This window comes from Peromyscus leucopus, chromosome 1, assembly GCF_004664715.2.
Source record: "Peromyscus leucopus breed LL Stock chromosome 1, UCI_PerLeu_2.1, whole genome shotgun sequence".
NCBI classification, from domain to species: domain Eukaryota; kingdom Metazoa; phylum Chordata; class Mammalia; order Rodentia; family Cricetidae; genus Peromyscus; species Peromyscus leucopus.
In genome coordinates, this window is record NC_051063.1 from 30142593 (window position 1) to 30166669 (window position 24077).

A 24077-nucleotide genomic window follows, 5' to 3' on the forward strand; every position below is an offset into this window, starting at 1 on the left:
GGATTTCACACACAAGCAGGATTTTACATCTGAGTGGGGGGTGAAATTGTGTTGTTGACACTACTCGACACTTTTTCAAAAAGTGTCCCAGGGCTTAGGAAGGTAAGTAGTAACAGAATTGAGGCTCTGTGGGTACCAAGAACTGACTCCCAAGCCTTAGAGCTGCTCCATGTCCTTAAGGAATTGAAAACTTCTTCCTTCTCTTCCAGACAACCGTGGGTGTAATAAAAACTTGGTATCGTGCATTAAACCTTACAATAGATAGCATTTCCTCAGAGTTCTAGCTTATGTGTTAGAGATTGGCCAAATGATATAATAACCATCGACGTGATCAGCACTGTTAAGGGCAGGTGGCTTGTTTGGTTTTTATTTGGTTTTGTATGTTTAGCATTAGGATGTGTAGGAAGGCACTTCGAAAATTCAGCTAAATAATCAAACTGCATTTCTTGTGGCATCTAATGCTAGCTAGAATGTAGCTTTCTAATATGAATTTCTAAAAATCTTTAAAAATTTGTTATTGTTGTTTGATTTGGTTTTTTTTTGTTTTGTTTTTTGTTTTGTTTTGTTTTGTTTGAGGCAAGGTCTCACTATGAAGCCTTGGTTGACCTAAAATTTGCAGTGTAGACCAGGCTTGTTTCTCAGAGATCTGCCTGCCTCTGCCCGAGTGCTGTTTTAATGTGTATTTTAAGTAGTCATAAGACTGGTGTGCGGTTGTAAGGGTTGTGACTCACTGTCGGCCTCGGGTGACTGGCAGTCCTCTTCCCTTGCCTCCGAAGAGCTTGGATTACAGGTTGTGAGCCTCCATGTCTGGCAGATTTTCAGATTTTTTTTTTTTTTTTTTTTTTTTAAGTGGAGAATGGAATTGCCAGAGTTCTGGCATGCAATGACATGTCTGGTCTCTCAGTCTTAGGCACAGCTAGAGTAGCAAGCTGTGTGCCTGGGGCCTGGTACCAGGCACACCACCCCTCAGACTGCCACCTGCCACCACAGAGCCCGGCTGTGCTTTACAAGCCTGCTCTATAATAAGCCATGCTTGTTCTCCATTTGGTATCTATTGCTCATAATCTGAAAAACTTTCCCTTCTAAAAATGACTCCAATTTAAATGATTTGGGGTTCAGCTATATCTGAGTTTCGCTCAGTTTGCATATGACCCTGCAAGTGTGTCCAGCTCTGACTCTTTTCCTGTACATGGGGCTTGCCTGTGAACTGTCGTGGGTCCATATAGAGAAAGGGAACAGGAGTCATGGTGGCTCACCCACGCAAAGGAGGGGCTCTTGTCCTTGAGCCCTCAGGCCTGCACTGTTTCCAGGACAGAGAAGTCCCAAGGATGCTAGGCTGCTTGTGTGGTGACTGACAGGAATCTGTTGCCGTGTTTGGCCTCTCGAACAAGCACGTGGGGGAAGATGTTGCTCCCTCTCAGTGTGACGGTTTGATTTACAGACCAGAGCCCTGCCGCGTGGCCTTGGCACGCCCTCCACCGTCTCTGCGACCATTCGGACAATGCCCTTTCTCTCCTCCTTGGTCACCGCAGTGTACAGCGTTCCTAACTACTTCATCATGATGGATTTCTTTTCTTCCTTACCAGGTTGATGAAACAAATCAAACCCATGTTTTCCTGGTTATTACTGCTAGGGTTGAACCAACTAATTAACTAACTAACTTGCTTACTAACTGTACTTAATAACTGACTAACTTGAACGAACTTACTAACATGCTAACTAACTTGCCCTCCCTCCCTCCTCTTCCTCATGCTCCTCCTTCTGCCCTGTTGTTGATTTTTGTGAATCACCCACATTTTCTTTGGCAATTGCCCTTTACTGTATTGGCGTTTATGCCTCTCACCGACACTCCTTATACATTCTTACCAATCCTTTGCCAGAAACATGTGGCGGTTTTTTTGTATGATCTCTCTTAACTTTCTGTCTAGAGAGCTGTATTTTTGTACATAGATCAGTATTTCCCTTTGTTGTTTCTCAATTTTGTCTTTTGACCCTGCTTATTTTTTAATGAACAATTTTTAAAAAGTTTGTGTGTCCCAATAATACTATTTTTTCCAATTTTGGTCTTTATAAACTCCATAAAAATTTTTTAATTGATTGTGTAAGGAATCAAGATTTATTTTTTTAAATGGACAACCAATTGTGCTCATCATTTATTGAAAAATCTATTCTAATGTATTTGGAATTTATTTTGATGATCAAGTAAATTCTCTTGTGTGTATGCACACACAGCTTTTTCCACTGTCTGCTCTGATGTTCCATGATGCTGTTCATGCTGTTATCTTAGCCTTACAACTTTCAAATCAAGAAGGAAAACTCCCTCTCTTTGCTGGTGTCTTTTTGAAAATACGTTTGTGTTTCCTTTCATATGCATGTGTAGAAGCATTCTGCCAGTGATGCCAAAGGAAATGCCTGTGGGGGCTTTTGATGGGGAATATATTGCATTAACAGGTTGATTTAGATAAGTCAGCATTTTGACAATTTTTAGTAAAATTTTGAGTTACTTCTGTTAAGGTCTTTAGTTATGTACCTGTCTTTACACACATCTTGTTTTGCATAGTTTATTTGTTACTATTACAAATGGTGACTCATTTTCCATGGCATTTCCATGAATAAGAAAGTGTGTGTGTGTGTGTGTGTGTGTGTGTGTGTGTGTGTGTGTGTGTTTCTACTTAATTGACAAAATTCTTTTATTGGTGACCTTTGTATACTTATCTTTCATGACTTCTCACATTGGCTTGGGCTGCAAACCCTTAGGATGTATTGGTAAATGTGTATCTTTATCTTATTCCTGTGCCTAATTAGAATTTTCTAACGTTTCACTACTAGCGAAGGCAAACCAACTTTATCCACCTGGAGAAATTCTTTGTGTCTGTAGTTCACTGAGGGCTGTGCATTTTACCACAGCTGACAGCAGATTCCTGCCAAGGACTCATTAACCCTTCACTTCCGTGAGGACCCAGAGATTATCCAAACTAACTTGACCCTCTGCGTTGACATCGCTGCCTGGCTTGGAAACTGAGTGAAAGCTTTCTTCTGCCTTCCGCCCACACCTGACTTTGTGGATGTTAAGGGCCAAAGCCACTTTATATTCATACTTCTTAACTTACCGCTTGCAACCCTGTCCCACAATCCTCCCCAAATAAAATTTAAAGTTTCTAAATTAATAAGAAATAGTAGTAGACTACAAGACCGCCAGTTCTGAGATTTTTCTGGCAGATGCCATTGAAAGCTGTCATGTCCCAGCTTCTACTTTAAATACCTCTACTATTTCCTTCTGGTTAAGCGTCTTGAGTAGCTTTGCACCCCCTCTCAATGCGGCTGATGAGGGCGCCTGTAGTTTCTACAAGGGGATGTGAGACAGGAATCAGGCCAAGCCCCTGACTTCCTGTTGAGGCTCCACACAGGGTCAGAACAGGAAGCAGCCGCTTCTCTGTCTCAGCCCTGCCACTGCCATGTGAGTTCAAAAGAAGTGCTTTCTCAATTGGCTGATAAAAATGATTTAATTGCAGAGCATAGTTAATCGTTCTGAGGTGAAGGAAGATTCTTTGCTAAGCCATGAATGAAGGATCCTGTTTCAGTCAAGCTTGCTTTTGAACCATGACACTAATGTGACCTGACACCTGTCTAGAGAATTGTCCCCGTGTCCAGTGACACTTTGCCTTGGGAAGTTGACACTTGCTGTGATGACACCTGTCATATTTAGGCATGTAAAGTGCTAGAGAATTCTGTAGATCCACTTCAGTAAAATGTTTTCTCTGGGAACTCTTACAATAAGACCTTGTCCAAACATGGATGTAAACAGCGTAGAAGAGAATCTGAGTTTTAAGACAAAAGCAATAAATGATATCTTTTAAGAGAATTTTTTCTTTCCTTGGTACAAAATGGATAGATCTGATTATTTTCCGATAACATAGCCAAGAAAGCAAAAATATGCTAAATAAGGTCATTTATATGTGTGTCTATAGGTGTATGTTCATATGTGGGTGTGCACATATGTATGTGTGCACCTGGAGGCTAGAGGTCATCCTCAGGCTCCATCCACCTGGCTTTTTGAGACAGATTTTATCACTTGGCCTTGAACTCTCCAAGTAGGCTAGGCAGGCTTGTGAGCCCAGGGATCCATGTGTCTCCACCTCTCTGTACCTCTTTGGCTTCTTTACCTGGATTCACTGGGACTGGACTTGGTTTTTCAGGCTTGTATAGCAGTTGGTTTACTAACTGAGCATTCTCCTCAGCCCCACCATTTCTTTTTAGTGGGTTAATATTACCCTTCTTTAGCCTCCAACATAAACTTCTACGTTAACTTTAAGGTGGTGCTTAGGGAAGACACAGTAGACATCTTCCCGGTTTGAGTTGTCTGACTGGCAAACCTTCCAGAAAGCCTAGACAAGGAGGGTTTAGGAGGCTGAAACCCCAAGAGACAAGGCTACCATCATTCTGGGAATGAATGCCCTGAGAGCCCTGTTCAGGCCCAGTGAGGTTGGCTTTACCATGTAGGACTGATAGGATGGGGAGTTTGGCCAACCTGACAATTATTTTTTTCCTCAAATCTTCTCTTTTTTTCTAATCCCTCAAGTCTAGAAAAGGATGTAGGAGCCATTTATTTAATGGGGTAAGCATGACATCTTCTGTTTTTTTTTTTTTTTTTTTTTTCATGCAGGCAGGTGACAAACACTATCACCCCAGCTGCGCACGATGCAGCAGATGCAACCAGATGTTCACAGAAGGAGAAGAAATGTATCTTCAAGGTAAGATGGACTGGAGAGCAGAGTGGGTGTGCCACACCTGAGGAAGATGATCTTGCTGTGTTTGTTGGATTGTGTTTTAGAGAAGGAGGGATTTTATTAGCTGAGCGGTTCCTCAACAGGATTGTGCCAGAAGTTACCTCATCAGTTTGTGTTAATCAGCCAAGCAATTGACACGCTGGCAGAGAGCCCCAGAGCCTGTTAGGGAATGAGCTCATGGTACTGCTGGAAAGACTCACACTCGCTCCTGTGGATGTGAGGGACTGTGAAGACCAGCAGGTGCTCCTCTAACTCATCCTACGAGTATGTCTGGGGAAACAAAAGATCAAAAGGAGAGAGAAAGTGTTTTAGAAGTTTCGAGAAGTGTTGGTTTGCATGGCCACTCTGTCTTTTCTCCTTTCGCTGCCCTTTGAGGGAGGCCTTTTTCCGTCCAAGCCTGCTGGCCTCTGACATCACAGCCATTGCTACACCCACTAAGAGGACACAGTGCATATGGAGAGACTGAACGGGGACCCACGGTCCCTGCAAGAGTAAGATACTTGTGGTAACAAGGAAGTCTTCATTCCCAAAGACCCATAACTTTTTTTAAATTAAGAATAATTTTGATAAATGTCTCCAGTGTGAAACTATGATTGATTCTGATACCTCCTAAAATTCCGAAGCCTCTTGGAGAAGTCATAGGCACAGATTCTCTTCCAGTCAAACAACACCATGACTGTAAGCATTCTGCTATTTTTAGCTGGAAGAGTCATTAATTAGACAAAGATTTATCAGAACAATTAGCTCAAGCTGTAAGAGCGATTGCTTGTTTGGCTTGGTAATTGCGGGTCTTGGTGGCCTCCGCATGTCGTTTCTGCCTTCTTCTTCACACTGAACACTATGTGTGACTTTAATGAATGGTTTGCTCGGCTTTCACAGTTTTGTTTTTGTGCAACAAAGCAAAGGCTCTAGACATGCGTGTGAAACGTTAAAACACAGACTTGACTACTCTCTCCCTAAAAAATGCTCACGAGTTTAGAAAAAGCAAGTTTAGTGCCTTTTCAGGGTTAGCTGATTGCTCTGAAAAATTGTGGTGAAACACACCACTGAGTGTTGAAAGTGGCAAGTGACAGGTGCCACCTTTGTGATCTCTAGGGGCTTCATAGGACACATTTTCCCATGGACTAGTCATACATCTGCAATGCCAATGGGCAGGTGTCACTTTGCATTTTTGCAGAAAGCTGATTAGTTCCCAGTGTATCTCCAGGCCTGCTTTTAGATGTTATATACTCCCAAGCCTGTGTCTGCTAAGAGCAGAGAAACAGGTGTGTGGTGTGAACTAGATGTTCACATAGGGTCCAGATGCTAAACAGGGTTCAAACTGCGCACAAATACTTTCACCTCCCAAATGAGCTGCATTCTGAACCCCAGGGGTGGTTCTCAATCTCCTCTGGAGTGGAGCTGTGCTACCTGATGCCTGCCCTCTTGATGCATCCTTGAGAATAAGCTTCATTTCCTCAGCATCTGATGCTGTCTCAGGTCACATTCCCAGTGTGTGTGACCCTTGGAGAACAATGCTGACATTGTGTGCAGACTCTGTGTTCTGTCTGGTGCCTCCTGCTTAGTAGAAACTTCCAGAGAATGCTTCTCCTGGCCTGAGTTCGACCCTTTGGTTCTCCGGAGAGATTTCCTGTGCTTTGTAGTCAGAGTTTGAGCCAGTGTCAATGCTGAAGGGACCTGCATGTTGGTCTGGTTTTTGTTTGTTTCCAACCTCCTTTTATCTTTTTTTTTCTCCTCCTCCTCCTCTTCTTCTTTTTCTGTGATGAAAAGTAGAAATGATTATTCGATAGAGATTGGAGTATTATTCTGAAGTAGAATCTATTTCCTTTTCTTTGATAGTGTTTTAGCTCAGCAGTTGTGGTGGTTCCAAAGGAATGGCCCAAAGGCAGTGGCACTGTTAGGAGGTGTGGCCTTGTTGGAGTGGGTGTGGTCTTGTGGGAGAAAGTGTGTCATTGTGAAGGTGGACTTTGAGGTCTCATATGTGCTCAAGCCACGCCCAGTGTCTCAGACCACTTCCTGTTGCCTGTGTAAGATGTAGAACTCTCAGCTGCCTCTCCAGCACCACATCTCCTGCATGCCACCATGTCCCACCATGATGATAGTGGACTGAGCCTCTGAATTGTAAGCCACTCAGTTAAATGTTTTCCTTTATATAAGAGTTGCCATGGTCATGGTGTCTTTTCACAGTAATAGAAACCCTAACTAAGACAGAAGTAAAGATCATTCGTGAGTTAATTTGGTGGCTTCTGGTGTACACACAGGTTGCTGCCTGGGAGACAAAATTGAAACAATTCTGTATATACACAAAGACTGGTGGTGGTTTCGAGTCTCTGAGGTGTGGCAATCACTAATTTCCATCCGGTAGTTTCACTAGCCTGAGTCTTTCCAAGTGAGCCGTGTTCTTCAGTCCCTCCAAACCTCTGAAGAAATCCATATGTGGACACAGAATTTACATACCATCCTCTCCCATAGTCATACATGTATATAACACCTATTACATATCTAGTCATACACAGTCATGGCAGGTCTGGAGTCTGGAGACAAGAACTTTAAGCTTTTTAATTCTTTGGTACCTATGTCACCCATGAAAGTTCTTCATAGTCTGAGAATGGGGGATCCTGGAGCAGGAGCAGGAGATGCCACCCAGATAATGGAGCAGGAATAGAAAGAAAATAAAGCAAAAAAATCACAGATAATGAAGAACAGGAAAGACAAGAAATAGCAGAAAATGCCACCCAGATAATGGAGCAGGAACAGGAAATGCCACACAGATAATGGAGCAGGAACAGGAAATGCCACACAGATAATGGAGCAGGAGCAGGAAATGCCACCCAGATAATGGAGCAGGAACAGGAAATGCCACACAGATAATGACTTGATGAATTAAATCAAAGGGGGTTTTGTTTGTGTGTTTTGTTTTAGTTAATTAAAAAGTCGAAAGATTTATAAACTAGCTTCAACAACGTTGTCAGTGGATTTCTCGTCTAAGTGTGGGTAACCATAGACGTGGGTGAATGAAAAAGTCATCTATGTGTGGGTAACTATAGATGTGGATAAGTTAAAAAGTCGGGTTTTACACCTAGACGTAGTCTATCTAGTTTGACTTCTCTTGATGAAGTGACTTGGATGTTTTGACATTATGTAAGCATAGTTTTAAATTCTGAAAATAAATGGAGCTAGTAGTAAGCACTCATGTGTTACTTTTTTTTTGGGGGGGGTAGGGGTAGGGGTTCGAGACAGGGTTTCTCTGTGTAGCCCTGGCTGTCCTGGAACTCTCTCTGTACACCAGGCTGGCCTCAAATTCAGAGACTGACCTGCCTCTGCCTTATGAGTGCTGGGATTAAAGGTGTGCGCCACCACTGCCCTCCTCATGTGTTACTTTTAAGGAATAATCATATCTTTTAAAAAGAAAAAGTAACCCATTAAAAGCAAAACATCTCTTACATTCATTGCTCTCAGGCCTGGTTCTGTGGCCTCCATTGTGCCGAATATAGCCCAAGCTCAGTATTCACTCAGAGAATAGAATTGACTTCAGGGTCATAGGTCACATAGGCGTGGGATCCTCCTCTGGGGATAGGGGGTCTGAGCTGCTCTGGAAGGTCTGCTCCACAGAACTGCGCTTTCTTTCTATCTCCTGTATTCCCAGTGGTTCATTGTGTCTCTCCAGGTTCTACCGTGTGGCATCCCGACTGTAAGCAGTCCACCAAGACAGAGGAGAAGCTGCGGGTAAGGAAGCAGCCGGAGCCAGGGTGCTCTGGAGGTCACGGGCACATGCGGCCACCAGTTCCTGGGCTTGGGGAGAAGTACTTTTTTTTCTGATGGAAAACCCGAGGTCAAAGGCCGCTTGGCCAGCTAGGAGGGCTCCCTCCCCCGCAAATGTATGTAATTGTTCGCAGTGCTTGTGTTGGACTCCACCAGCCCTATCTTAGCGGTCAGGGCCTTAGGAGGGTGTCCAGAGGAACAGCTGTACCTCGGGGAGAAGTGATTCATCAGGCAGCCACGGCGATCCTCTTGGCTTCGTCCATTATTTACCGCTTCACCCCAGACTCTGGACCTGTTGCCCAGTTCTGGTGCGTTTGCTGACGTCTCAAATCCAAGTTTAAAAGAGCAGGCTCTAGCTCCGAAAGGTGCCAGCCTCAGGTGTAAAGCCTTAGGCCAGGCTAACGCTGGCATGAGCTGTGGGGTGGCAAGGGGACAGCAGGGGGGCCTGCCCGCCACTGTTGGGGTGGTTTTCCTGCCTCTGGTGTACTGCTCCAGTTTACACACATAGCCAACGACCCCCAAGTCCATCCATCCACCAGGCAGGCAGAGCTTGGAATTTAGAGGAAGCCTGGGTGTTTGGACAACAGACTACCTTCCCAGAACGTTAGAGCTGGTGCCTGTGGAGACTTTTGCTCTAAGAATGTAAAACTGTGGCCTAATTGGAACCCCTGCCCACAGACCACCCAAGTAGCGCATCCTTCTCACCCTCTCTACAGAGTAGCTTTTCGTTTTCTAAAGAACCTTTTGTTTTTTTCTTTTAACTTCATCCCTGATGAAGTCTTCGGGAGGAATGATAATGAGGCCGGACTGATGGAATGCGCATAGCTCTGTCAGGATAGCTGGGGTTTGCAGACCCTCTTCCTAGCATGACTGAAAACAACACAAACTGGAACATGTCTCCATGGAACTCTCTAGAAGGCTTGTGGGGAGACTAGGGAAGTATTCTGCGCATTCTGGCCGAGAGGAGTTTCTTCTTGTTTTGTTCCTTTGGTGAGCTTTCCAGAAAATTCCAGAGCTCTTCTCCATGATGCCCTCCTTGGGGGGCAGGTTGGCTCTAGCTCACTGTCTTCTGGAAACACAGTAGTAATGGGTGGGGTGCAGACTGATGCTGGTGAGGCTGAGGGGAGAACATTTTCAACAGAGGAATTAATCTCTTGCTCTTCAAGGGCGTGTCTCCACACACACATCTTGAGCCAAGATTTCCAGGCCTTTTCCCACATGTCAAATTAGAGCAGTTTCCATAGCAAAATGAAAATGTTTGAGGACTCTCTGGGCAACCCCAGAGTGAAGAACATTCTTGACATTTAAGACCTCATAGGGCGTTTGTAGCAACAGTCTTAGGTCAAGAGGACCCAATGAGGGGGTCATAATGTAAATAAACATATGTAGATAAATATACTGTCATTTGAAGACCGGTTATTATACTTTTAACATGGGCCCCCAATTGACCCCTGGAGTGGCCCATGAGTCTGTCAGTCACTGATTCCTCCTGGTTTTCCTTCGGTCTTTTTACTTACTTTTTCACGGTGTTTCGGAATGGGGCTGTTTTGTTATTGACTCTTCCTTTCTCTCATGTTTCATGGCAGCCACCAAATATTCAGCGTTCTTCATCTGATTTCTTTTATCCCAAAAGTCTGATTCGTCGCACAGGACGGTCCCCAGCTCTACAGGTTGGCGCTGTGTGGGGCCAAGGCTTAGAGCAGCTGTCCTAGGCCCAGGCTTCTGCTGCTTCCCCCCCTCCCATCTCCCATCTCCCCCCACCCCCCCCCATCTCACCTCCCCCCCCCCCCCCCCCCCCCCCCCCCCCCCCCCCTCCCCCCCCCACCCCTACCCTTCCATCTCACCTCCCCCCACCCCACCCCTTCCATCTCACCTCCCCCCACTCCCACCCCTCCATCTCACCTCCCCCCACCCCCCCCCCCACTCACCCCCCCCCCCCCCCCCCTCCCCCCCCCCCCCTTACCCCTCCATCTCCCACCTCCTCACCCCCCCATCTCCCACCCCCCCACCCCACACCTTCATCTCACCTCCCCCCACTCCCACCCCTTCCATCTCCACCTCCCCCCACCCCCACCCCTTCCATCTCACTCCCCCCACCCCACCCCTTCCATCTCACCTCCCCCATTCCCACCCCTTCCATCTCACCTCCCCCCCCCCCCCTTCCATCTCACCTCCCCCCACCCCACCCCTTCCATCTCACCTCCCCCCCCCCCTACCCCTTCCATCTCCCACCTCCTCCTCACCTCCCTTCTATCTCCCAGCTCCATGCTTTTGGTCACCTGACTTTCTCAGCCTCTGTAGCAGGTAGTGGCTTTCCTCACCCCATGAGTGCACCTCATACCCTGACTCAGTTGTTGTTTTTCTCTAATGGATGTTTTTCCTTCTGAGCAATGGCTGCACTGATGTTTTGATTAAAGCTAGCACACGGGAAGCTGCTGTTTGGTCTTGTGTTCCAACATTTGTTCACTGAACAAATATTTACCATGCACTCCGTATGATGCTGGCCGGAAGCTATACATCCAGCTCTGTAGGGATAGAAAAGACAGATAGATGATGATAAAATGGACCCAAAAGGCATCTCAGGGTGTGGGTCACATGGACCTTGATGATGGCAGGTTCTCAGGGGCACGTGGAGGTAGAAACAGCCTGTGAATTTGAGGACAGATAAGATTTAAATGTGGAGATGGGGAGGGATGGGCAGCTAGATGAGCACATGGAAGCTGGGAGCCAAAGGCAGCAGTGCCTGGGGTGGCGATAGTTAGAGAGAGGGTGGTGGGCAGCGGGGAGAAGGGAAAGCCTACCCAACCCTGCAGAAGCCAGATCTGCCTGCTCTCTCACAGGCTTTCCTAAGAATTCCTGTGAGAGCTGACCTCAGAAGCTCTTACCCAGAACACTGGCACGGAGGCCCCCCTACACCTAGGTGATGTCCCGAGACGCCCCTCAGTGAGACAGGAAGCACGGGTTGCTGTGAGCCCCTTGGCCGCGTTCTTTCCAGCCTGCCTCAAGTGGGCAGTGAGAGACACTAAGATTACCAGGAAGGGAGTGTTAACCTCTCCTGAGACCCTCCTTGGACTGAGGAAGAACATGGCATGCTCCAAGGTCCCCCTCAGGAGCAGGAGGAGACTTGGTGTCACATCCCAGGTCTGATTTCACCTCCTTTGAGTGTCCTGGAGAAATCACTGGGAGCCTTGGTCTGTGAAACCACAGGCAACTTTTCAAAATCGTCTGGTGTTGGCCAACACGTTCTGCATCTCTGTTGCGGCCCAGCACCTCCACCTTCGTCTCGAGCCTTCCAGACCCTCACTAAGGATGGCAAGTGCTGGGGCTTCCACCTTACAAACACCATGTTCTTTCTTTAAACGATTCAAAAGAAATTGAAAAGAGACCAGATCCTCAGTTCCATCACCCATGAAGTGAGGGCAGACAGTAGACAGTTACCCAAGGCTTGTGGAGGCTGCCAACAGCAACCCACTGTAGACTCGGGCTCTCCAACTCCGGGCCTCAGGCCCTGCCCTGGCCCAAGGGCCCGCCTAGTTACCGGCTTGGTCAGCACAGGATCTTCACAGTATTTTAAAGATCAGCCCTGGTGGCAGAGCTCCAAGAGACAGCAGAAGGGAAGTCTTGTGAACCCACAGGGGCAGCTGAAAGTCGTCCCCGCTGCAAGTGGGCCTCTGCTCGGCAGCAAGCTTCTCTTTCAGATTTTCATTTGTTTCTAAATGGAGGGGGGGGGCAGGCACACTGGTTCCTTCAGTTTAAAAAATTTGGGGCAAACTGGTGGTGGTGGCACACACCTTTAATCCCAGCACTTAGGAGGCAGAGGCAGGTAGATCTCTGAGTTTGAGGCCAGCCTGATCTATAGAGTGAGATGCAGGACATCCAGGGCTACACAGAGAAACCCTGTCTCAAAAAACAAAAAAGGAAAGAAATTTGGAGCAGTTATGTGTGGTTGGAGACCTGTTTTTAATAACAGCTCCCTTCCAAGCCTGTTGTTCAAAAGGGAGATCTGATTCTCATTATTCAGCCATAAATATCAATGAAGTCAACATGAGCTCCACGCAGAGAGCTGTAAACAGCTTGGGAGCCGGCAGAGAAAGCATGCTGTTTGTCAAGGTCTCCTTGTCCAACGGTGACAAAGAGGTGAGGGCTGCTCACCAGGGTCTTCCGGAAGCCTGGAGACTCCCAACCTCCACAGTGGCTGTGCTCTCTTAAGTCCGCTCACCTCTGTGCAGCCCTGGGCGCCTGCTGCCTCCACCCCAAGCCCTGCTCTGTAAGTGAAGCAGCCCGAGGTGTTAGGTGCCTCTTTTCCTTCCCACTGGGGACATTCGGGACCTGTGCCCCAGAAATAAGCCCTGGTTTTGTTGCAATCACCTTCTAAAGGTAATTTTTTAAATTTACATTTAGCAGTCACTCCTTCCATCCTTCTGAATTACAGGTAAAAGTTAAAAATGAGACCATACTTAAAGAAAATAGGTTCTGGTTTCGTTTATGTGGAGGAGTCAGCCCCACAGGAACAGCGAGACCTATGCACATTACTGATTCATGATAGGCCAAGCACATGGCAGTCTCGTGGCCAAGTGTGTAATTACCTGGCGTGGGTCACCTGCTTTCATTCTAAGAAGGCATCCCTGCTGCTGTTCATTGAAGGCTAGGGCATGAACGACCGACCTACCCAACGGCACGAGGCTGTTTTCTTCCTGAAACCCATTCATTCACCTGTTGAACCATGATGCTCTTGCAAATCTGTGGTGATCCAACAGATCCCACATGGGTATTTTCTCAGGGAGCTGATGATTCAGGCTTTGTGTGTATCTAGAACAAGGAAGTCACGTGGTTTGCTGTCTCTCTAATGTCTCCGCAGTATCCACTACCTTATTGCTGGTATTTGCTCTGTTCGGGGACTTGGGCCTCTTTGGTCAGGGGGTGGTCACACAGAGATACCCAGACCCCTTGGCCTTAGCAAAGGCTGATAGCATTCCTGCAGTGGTCTCTGGCTGGGAGATACGTGTTTAGAGCACTTCTCAGCTGAGGGTCATGACCCCTTTGAGAGGTGCATATCAGATATTTACATTACAATTCATAACAGTAGACAAATTTCAGTTATGGAGTAGCCACGAAATCATTTTATGGTTGGGGGTCACTACTACATGAAGAACTGTATTAAAGGGTCTCTCGCCATTATGGTTTAAAAAAAGGAAAGAAAGGTGGCATGTGTACCTTTCCGGCCCTGCCAAGGTGCGCACTAAGCAAACACCACATGCAGCAGAGTTAGTGCAAGAGGTTTATCGGTGGAAGGAGAGAGTGAAAGAGTGATAGGCTGTGTGGAAGTGGGGACATGAGAGAGGCAGACAGACAGACAGACAGAACAGGGAAGAGACAAGAGGAAGAAGAGAGGCAAGAGAGGAACAAGAGAGTCAAGAGCGGGCTGTGCCTGGCGGACACTTTTAAGGGGTGCACATGACGTAACTGCCTTGGTGGCAGAGGCAGGCTGCTGGAGCTGACAGCCGTGTTAGGAAGGTCGGGCACCAGTTCACTAGAGACTCCTCCTTCGTCTTCCCCAGACACACATGGTCTTCCCCAAAGGAGTTCATTCACCGTTTACTTTTACTCAGTGTGTGCTGATTCTAAAAGGATCCCTTCCTCTGCAGCTGCTGGCACCACCTTGTCTGGTGAGCGTCAACAAAAACCCCAGACAGGTACTGTCAACGCCAGAAGCGCTTAGCATAAGGTGCGGCCACCTTATGCCAGTAGCCCTAAGATCTTTGATCTGGTTACCCACTTCTGTAGTTCCTCTCCCCTTCTTAGAGCATGGCTTTAGAGAGGCAGCCTTTGCATTCCCGCTGGAGGGCGGGGCTGGGGCGGGCAGCAAAGGGCTTTCCAGCTCTCTCCTAAGGAAAGTGGGGAGCTCCGGTAAGTGTTTAATGGTCAGTGTTTAAAGCGCGGCGTGAATTGGGGTGGAAACATCAAAAGATCGCTTCACTTAATCTTATTTCCACTTCTGTAGCTCCTGACGGCAGAGCAGATAGGCAAAGGGCTCCAGGGAATCAACTGACAGATGTTAGAGGGCTTTCAAAAGACTCATTGGGAACAAAACCAGGTGTTTTCAGGCATCCAACTACTGAATGGAGCTCGAATCCTAACTGGTCTAATAAAAACTGGAGCCAGATATTGGGGTAAATGCTGAAAGATCAGAGAGACAAAGCCACAGCCACCTCTCACCTCACCAACTCCTCAGCTGAAAGGAGTGAGCTTCTGTCTCCTCCCACCTTATCCTCTCTCTGCCCAGCCGTATCACTTCCTGTCTCAACCTCCCTAGTGCTGGGATTAAAGGTGTGTGCCACCACTGCCTGGCCTCTATGGCTAACTAGTGGTTGGCTTTGCCCTCTGATCCACATGCATTACCCCCCCCACACACACACATGCACATGCATTACCCCCCCCACACACACACATCCACATGCATTACCCCCACACACACACATCCACATGCATTACCTCCCACACACACATCCACACATGCACAATGCATTACCCACACACACACATTCACACATCCACATGCATTACCCCCCCACATCCACATGCATTACCCCCACACACACACATGCACACATGCACATGCATTACCCCCCCACATGCACATGCATTACACCCCCCTCCCACACACACACATGCACACATCCACATACATTACCCCTACACACACATCCACACATCCACATGCGTTACTGTGTTCAACCCTTTTAAGGGGTGACAGCTCTCTTTTAAAGGGGGCTTGCATTTTGCTTGTACCACATCTATATTTGGGCTAGGAAATGGGTCTGGAAACTGCATATTTTTAGTGGTGTTAGGTGAGTTGGGATATTCCTCATTAGGACTCATTGTTGTTGGGAAATTGTTTACTCTAATCACAACTAAAGGAAAGCACAGGAACATGCCAGGTGCTTGAGAGAAGTCCTAGAGGAATGAGTCAGCGCCCCTCCTCCGAGGAACCTGTGATTTCTCCCTCCACCTCTACCCAGCTATTGCAGAAGCACAGAGAACGGCAGCTTCTGGTCTCCAGCAGGCCCTGCCTTTCACAGGGAGCTGACCACGGTGGCCCTGAGCTGGCAGGTGGCCCCGTGGTTCCTTCTTCAGACATGAGTTACCCAGAACCCTGTATGTACAAGTTCTTCTGGGTGCTTTCTGTCCCGTCCAAAGTACGGCATACTGAAACCAACTGTGTCCGGAGGAGAAGGGCCCGTACCTATTTCAGCTCTACAAATTCTACTCTCCAGGAATTAGCTGCACAGGCAAGAGGAGGACTCTCAAGAGGCCTTTGCTTTCTTTATAGAATGTCCCAGAACACGCCAAGCCTCTGATCCATCCTTCTTCCCCCAGCCCTCTTCTGTCTTCACAGGGGCTCATCACTCACCTTACCTCAGGGACTCTGGGTAGACTTAACCTATGTAATAAACTGAGAATTTGCAGACAGATAATTGATACATCATACTTTGCTCCAAATATTTATACCTCTGTGTACTGTTCCTCTAATAACGGGAGACCTGGCAATGTTAACTAGAGAAGCAGGCACAGTAGAAGGAAATCAACCAACATCTCATCAGGAATTGATTCATAAAGGAAAAATTAGGTTTGGCTATGAGAGACAACAGCAAGGGGAACCATCTGTGGACTGAGGAAGAAGTGGGGGCCCTCTGAGGAGGCAAGTTTGAGTTAATTGAAGGGAGAAAAAGAGCCAGCCAAGGAAAATGGTGGTGAGAGAGGTCGGTTAATGGAACAGCTAGGGTAAACAGCTCGAGGCAGGGTCACGAGGCTCGTTCTGCGCGTGAGGGCAGGTGATGAGTGTGGCCATGGCAGAAGGGTGAGACCTGATCCTGAGGCCCCAGCAGTTCTGATGTGACACTAAATTGGCCCTATGGGCATTGACAAGGAGCCGGGTTCTTCCAAGGTCCCTCTTGAAATAACTCTTCAGTGCCAAGTTAATCGAAGGAAGGCAGAGGTGAGAGCAGGAAGCCCGTGGAGGGGCAAAGATGCACATTGCCGTGGTTCTGAAGAGCAGAGCTGGTGAATGGAGCTGGGATGCTGGGCCTACCATGGAACTGGGCAGCTTCATGATATGCTCCAAGCTCAAGTCCAAGGTTCTTTAAGAGACAAGGAAGAGGAAGGACCAAGAAAGCCACCATGGCACTAGTTTTCAGGCCATTTTCTTCAAGTGTGTGCTCTTCCTCCTACACCACACTCACAGGGCTATCCTTTTTTAGCTGGTTGAGTTTTCCACGAAGCTTGGGTGCCCGGGCCAGTCTGGATGCTGAAGAGCATGATCGGGAGTCTGACAAGCCACTTGATGTTTATTTTGCAGCCCACCAGGACCTCCTCTGAAAGTATTTATTCTAGACCCGGCTCCAGCATCCCTGGCTCACCAGGCCATACTATCTATGTGAGTATCACGTCCAGAAGGGACATTTCGGGAGCATGTGAGTTCGAGCATTGGAATAGCGGGATAGAGAGTCCAAGAAAGGAAGCTGATCCATAGGGATCTGTGATCCTGTTAGAAGATCCCAATTTCTCTTTGTCATTCAGGCTTCTCAGTCATACTTCCTTCGATAGTTCAACCTATGATCATCGTATCGAAAGATGACCCAAAAGTGCAGTCACATGGTATAGGGCTTGAAAGCTTGTCACATCTAACATGTATATAGATATTTGGAGATTAACTGCACATTTTATACTGCTGCTTCAAGTGTTCTTAAAGTCTGCCACAAAGGTATTTACATATTTATTTCATTCAATATGCAGTTACTTGTATTTATCAATCTTCAAGGATTTATTGACCATCTACTTGAGCTTGTCCCGTTCCCCTGCCCTGCCCCCGTAATAAACTTAGGAAACTATTCTGAAGGTTGATATATTTCTCTATTCATTAAATCCTACCCTTTATTAAGCCTTTGATGATTTTTTTAATTTTTAAGTGTGATTAATAGAGGCATCAAGGGACAACTTTCTAAAGGGTATGACATCACTCAGCAAGGCATTTTAGTTTGTTTTAAGGGTCACATTTTAAATGAGGAGTAAAGAGCACAGAGGATAATTTCTCAACAAGCTGAAATAGAGGATTAATTTTTCTTCTGTTTGACTCTGACAGGCAAAAGTAGACAATGAAATACTGGATTACAAGGATTTAGCAGCTATTCCCAAGGTCAAGGCAATTTATGATATTGAGCGTCCAGACCTCATTACCTATGAGCCCTTCTACACTTCAGGCTATGAGGACAAGCAGGAGAGACAGAGCCTTGGAGAGGTAATGGATTCCCAGGGGCTGCAAACCACATGGTACCCATCCACTCTTTTCACTCACCTGTGTAAGAACTACTAAACTAAGCCAGACTTTGCCCACCCACTGAAGAGTCCTGTAACTGGTCTTATTATTAATTATGAAAGCTTGACTTTAGCTTAGGCTTGTTTTTAACTAGCTCTTATAACTTAAATCAACACATATTTTTATTAATCTATGTTCTACCACATGGCGTTTTACCTCCATCCCATTCTGTGTGCTCAACTCATTCCTCATCTCTCTCACCTCTAGATACATCTCCTACTTCTTCTCTCCCTGCCCCGAAGTCCCACCTATACCCCTTGCCTAGCTAATAGTCATTCAGCTCTTTATTAAACCAATCACAGCAATATATCTCATCCAGTGTACAAATATCCTACAACGCCCTTGTCCTAAAGGAGGGTGTGAAGAGGTGGGCAATTAGTCAGTTGCATGCTAAAACACCTGTGAAGGGTGAGTTAGGTGCTGGGGTGGACCTGAGGTTGTGGGGAGGGGCTGGGGGGGGTCTGGGGGAGGGGAATAAAGGAGGGGCTGGGGAAGGGCACTGTTAAGGGAAGGAGGGTCTTGGGGTATCTTGGCCTTAGGATAAGCTGGAAGTATATTTCTAGGGATCATGAGAAGTGAGACCACACCCCTAAATTTTAGTAGATTCGGTTTCCAGCATCTTAATGGAGGGGGTTATGGAGAGGGGACACTATGGTAGTGGGGTTCCTAGAATCAATTGCTGGAATTCAGCCTCAAGTATCACCACGGGCTGGGTTTGACTTGGTCATGTGACAGCCATTGTGATCCCAGTTTCTCATCAGGAAAACAGAATTATGGTAGATAGCTCCTCCCAGGTGTCTATATGGATTAAAGAAACTCTGCCCAGCTGTGGGCAGAGGGGCAGGCTGGCACATGCTCAGCACATGCTCAGCCTGGCAGGGACCACTACTGTGGCTGTCTTCTAAGGCTTATTACTGCTCAGGAAGCAGGCCTGTCCTTCTGCTGGGCCAGAGCCTCTCCGCCCAAAGAGCTCTGACCCTGTGCCCTCCTGGGGTGGGAGTTCACTACGCCACCTCCGACCCTGATCCTTCAACCCCTTAATTTATTCTCATTTTTCCCTTTATTATTATTGTTGTTATTACAGCTTGAACAGACTAACAGACACATGCTTTCCCACAGCATGACACTCACGTCTGTCCTCTATTTTATTTGTTATTTAAATTGGAGTCCTCTGTAGCCTGATTGGACTCCATTCAGAGAGATATTACCAAGTAATGAACTTAACTCAGCTCTTCAGCCAAGGTTAAACCAGACTGTAGCTGGAGTTTTCTTCAGTCCCGCCCAGCCCCACAGCTGCTCAGAGCCAAATAAACAACAGAGGCTTATATTAATTAAAACTGTATGGCCTAATGGCTCAGGCTTCTTTCTAGCTAGATCTTACATCTTAAATTAACCCATCTTTGTAAATCTATACCTTGCCACATGGCTCGTGGCTTACCGGTATCTTTACATCTTATTTTTTATGGTGGTGGGTGGCAGCGTCTCCTGCTTCAGCCTTCCTGTTCCCCAAATTCTCTTCTCTGCTTGTCCTGCCCATACTTCCTGCCTGGCTACTGGCCAATCAGTATTTTATTTATTAACCAATCAGAGCAACACATTCACAGCATACAGAGAGATATCCATAGCACCAGACTGTAGTCTGTAGCATCCCACTGTGCTTCTAGATTTCCATGAGATGAACAAAAGGCCTGAGGTACTTGTATCAGTCTAGCCTTTGGGATACTGAGCACGAGGATCATATAAAATTCTATCTCTATACCACTGCTCCCCAAAAGGCATGAAAATGTGGTGATTGGATTTAATTTATTCCCAGTTATATATATAATTAATATTTTCTGTTTTATAATAATTATATGTATTTGTTTATTTATTATGTATACAGTGTTCTGCCTGCATGTATGCCTGCAGGCCAGAACAGAGTACCAGATTTCATTGTAGATGGTTGTGAGCCACCATGTGGGTGCTGGGAATTGAACTCAGGACCTCTGGAAGAGCAGCCAGTGCTCTTAACCTCTGAGCCATCTCTCCAGCCCCGTATATTTGTAATTATATAATATTCCTTTTATTTGCTTATTTCTAATGTGGGTTTTATTCTGGAGCGAGGCCTGCATTAAAGTCCCTGGTCTGGCAAGAAGGGACATGCATTTTTACATAGTGCCACCTGGTGGTTCACTTGCTGAACTGCGTCTGCAGACAGAGCTTGGCCTGGGCTCTTAGCTACCATTGGATCTCAGAATCTCACAGAAGTCGATGGTCAGGACGCTTCCTGAACAAAGTATATAAAGACTGGCCTCGAATCGGTGGCCAAGGATTTCCACAAGCTCAAAATGTACACATTTCCAAGAGGAAATTGTTGCTTTTTTAAAATGATGTTAAGGGTGTATATGTGCTGTATACACACTTGCATGCTTCTCTTGGGGATGGTGTGTGTATGTTGTTGTTGTTGTGTTGTGTATTTTCCCAATAGCTCCCTCTGGAGCAGCAAAATATCAAGCCGAAATTTAGCTTTGAAATGAAGTTTGGGGCACTTAAAACTTGGCTGTGACACCTCCAAACTCAGAACTTCGGAGAGCAAACTTGGCAGGTTTTCCATAAGGAGTGAGGTCTTTCGATTAGACCAGTACTGACATCTGACAAAGATGCCCAGCATCCCAGCCGTTCCCACAATCCACTCTGTTACATGGTGGCCTATGGTTTCTTTGTACATAGAGGATACCCCTTTGGGACAGAAACCAATACACTAATAAACTCCCTTTGGATGCATGGATTTTGCTACTGAATAAACATTACAATCTACTCTGTTATTTATTCCGTTAGTTATTACTCTTACTTTGTAAATCCATGCCTTCTTTTGAAGACCTGGAAGGGATGGGGAAGTGGTCGGTGCCTGAAGGGCTTGTCACAAAACATGAGGGCCGAGTTTGATTCTCAGAACCCACATAAAATGCTGAGTTTGGCAGCACGTGCCTGTCACCCTGTGCTGGGAGGTGGACGGGACTCCTGGCGTCTGTGTCTGGCAAGTGTGAACTGAGGAACTTGCAGGTCCAGTGAGAGAACTGTCACAAAAAATAAAGCAATTATAGAAGACCCTTGACATTGACCTCTAGCCAACAGAGAGAGAGAGAGAGAGAGAGAGAGAGAGAGAGAGAGAGAGAGAGAAAGAGAGAGAGAGAGAACTTACAATTTGATATAATTATTGGCACATTTCAGTGGTGAGTGGGTAGGTCAAGGAGCCCACCATTGGCAAGTTCATGCCTAGCTTCTGCTCCCTAGGGAGAAGGTGAGCATGAACAGGGATCACAGGAGGCAAGGTGAGCAAGGACAGGGGGATCACAGGAAGTTCATTCAGTGAAGGGAAGTGTGAACAGGGGTCGCAGGAGATGAGAAGGTGACTGTGAATGGGGATCACAGGAGGTGTGAGGTGGGTTTGAGCCCAGACTTCCTGGAGCTGAGTGAGCTCAGCAGGTGTGTAAAAAGCACTGGTGGCAGAGGGATGCCAGTGCAAAGGTCTTGGGGTGACCACGCTTCATCTGCCTATCAGCCCAAAGTGACAGACACCAGAGGGTGTGTGATGTGAGGGGTCTTTTCACACTGACCAAACTGTCTTACTGTAATTGCTGTGGTTCTGAATTAGTTAAAGTCATATTAACAAAATCCCCTGTTTCCTTGGCTGTCCTAACATGAAGAAATATCCTAAACACAAGTGAACATGTAAGGAAAATAGTTGCAACTAGTTCCACAACATATTCATTAACTCCATGGTCCTTGGGTGGAAACATTCCTGCGTCTCCTGGGACTTGGCTAGAGTTTCCCATCAGCCCCATTGCCGGCTTACCCCAGCAGCAGAGGCTGGCCTGTGTTGGAATGATGGGCTCCATCAATGCTGGTAGGAAGTTAACCAAGGTGTTGACTTTAAATTCTCTCTTGTTCTTCTAGTCTCCAAGGACTTTGTCTCCTACTCCATCCGCAGAAGTAAGTATCATTTGGCCATATTTATGGGTGGAATGGGGAGTGGCTCTGAGCTTGACTTGAATTTTTGAAGAAGTACCTACAGACATACTGAAGGACAGCAGAATTGATTACAATGATTGTTAAGGATTACTTTACATGCAAGCCAAGACAATGACAGCATCACGGTTTTTTTTAATTAATTAATTTATTTTTTAAATTATACTCATGATATTAATCACATTTATGGTATTCATAGATTACATTCGCAGTATTCATTCAATTATATATATATATGTATATATATATATATATATATAGTATATATATTAATTTTAAATGTCGAATGTCATTTCTTGAAGGGGGTAGGAGGTTAAATACAGGCTCACAGCACAATGGGAGGACCCCGGAGGGCAGAAGTTCGCTACTGATGTTTTACAATCAACAGCATCACATTGTAAGGGGGACTCAGGAGAGTAAAAGCGGCCTCCTGCAGATCCCAGCATGCACCACTGGTAGGAACAGAGGCCAGCACATGTCTACAGGAACTGAAGCCGTTGTCCAGTGTGGGTCTCTGGGCCCCTGTCTGCACTCGAGGCATATTAGACATATAAGACATATTAGAATGTCTGAAAGGGAGTTACAACATAATCTCTAAACTGAAGCCCTTTGTGGTCAATCACCTCTTCTGGACTGATCCAAAGCCAGGCCGCTTGCTGGATCATTTTCGTTTTTTTGTTGTTTTGAAACAGAGTTTTACAGAGCCTTAACTGGTCTGAGCTCACTGAACGTTTTTGGGTTTTTTGTTTTTGTTTTGGGTTTTTTTTTTTGTTTTGTTTTTTTTGTTTTTGTTTGTTTGTTTGTTTGGTTGGTTGGTTTTTCCAGACAGTGTTTCTCTGACTGTCCTGGAACTCACTCTGGAGACCATGCTGGCCTCAAACTCACAGAGATCTGCCTGCCCCTGCCTCCCAAGTGCTGGGATTAAAGGCACTCGACACCCTTGCTTAGCTGTGGTATTAAACTTCTAATCCTCCTGCCTCCATCTCCTGAATGCTGGGATTACAGGCATTGGCACCTTTTTTATGCAGTGCTGGAGATCAGGACTTCATGCATGCTACCAATTGAGCTACACAGCAGCCTTGCCGGATACTTCTTTACCAAACTGACTGATCACAGTGGGAATGCTCTGTAATGTGAGGTGGTGGAAAGTCCACAGCATTTCCATGTTTGTGACTGAGTGCTGTAACAGAGGCTCCCCACCCCTACCCCAAAATATACAGCATTTCTAAAGCATTTGCGTTTGACTAGCTTCAAATTGGACGCCATCCTCTGGGAGGTTTGCTTGTATTTTTCTTGCAGCTCACTGAGACAGCCCCAGCTCCTCTTGCTGCTGCTTGTCACAGTCACAGAGCCACGCCTACTGACATATTGATGTGGTTGCTATTTGGGTGTCCTTTCAAGGCGAACACAGACACTTAGGCAATTCCCCAGCATCCTCTGTGGACTGGGTTTACTTAGAAATGTCCAATAATCATGGGACAGTGTTTTGTCTCACACTTTCTCAAACTTTGCGGCAGGGTTACCAGGATGTTCGGGATCGGATGATCCACCGGTCCACCAGCCAGGGCTCCATCAACTCCCCTGTCTACAGCCGTCACAGTTACACTCCAACCACGTCCCGCTCACCACAGCATTTCCACAGACCTGGTAAGGCCACCCTTCCTGGGATCTGTTACACACTGAATGTGGATCTGTGTGAATTTCTTTTCATGCCGTTGGTAGCATATTTAAAAACCTGACTTAGATATTTCTTCCCCTCTCGAAGAACAAGGTGAAAACTGGTATCCATCTTCATTTTGTATTATATCTTAGAACAGTCAGTCATTCTAGCAGTGTGTCCACTGTGAATTATTGAATTACATTTTGATATTGGCCTGCTGAGAACAAAGGACATTTGTAAAGAGTTGATGAAAATCTCATCCGTACAAAACTTAAAACAAAGATCTGAAAGAAAAAAAAATTTTTTTTCATTTTATCTGCATCTTCTAAAGTCCAGCATTAGCCATTGGTTGGAAAGTTAAAAACCCTCCCCCAGGCACATGACGTTACATCATCAAGCCCTTTCTAGAGTGAGGCTGTAGAGTCCATTAGGCAGCTTTAAGACCCATTCTACCCCTAAGAGTTGAAATCAAACTTGGAAAACCTGA

General features: G+C 46.2%; 1 protein-coding gene across 20 annotated transcripts in view; it reads left to right on the forward strand.

Annotated features, from left to right (window-relative positions):
- Ablim1 (actin binding LIM protein 1) overlaps window positions 1-24077 on the forward strand; it is a 294059-nt gene that overhangs the window by 241343 nt on the left and 28639 nt on the right. For 11 of the 20 annotated variants that reach the window (XM_028880968.1, XM_037205826.1, XM_037205831.1 and 8 more), the window contains 6 exons: window positions 4664-4751; window positions 8455-8513; window positions 16906-16983; window positions 17689-17844; window positions 21859-21894; window positions 23448-23577. In XM_028880968.1, the coding sequence (XP_028736801.1) occupies window positions 4664-4751; window positions 8455-8513; window positions 16906-16983; window positions 17689-17844; window positions 21859-21894; window positions 23448-23577 (547 nt within the window). Of the gene's footprint in view, window positions 1-4663; window positions 4752-8454; window positions 8514-10135; window positions 10220-14194; window positions 14243-16905; window positions 16984-17688; window positions 17845-21858; window positions 21895-23447; window positions 23578-24077 lie in introns of all 20 variants that reach the window. The other 9 variants (XM_028880957.2, XM_028880955.2, XM_037205845.1 and 6 more) reach the window with 2 other exon arrangements.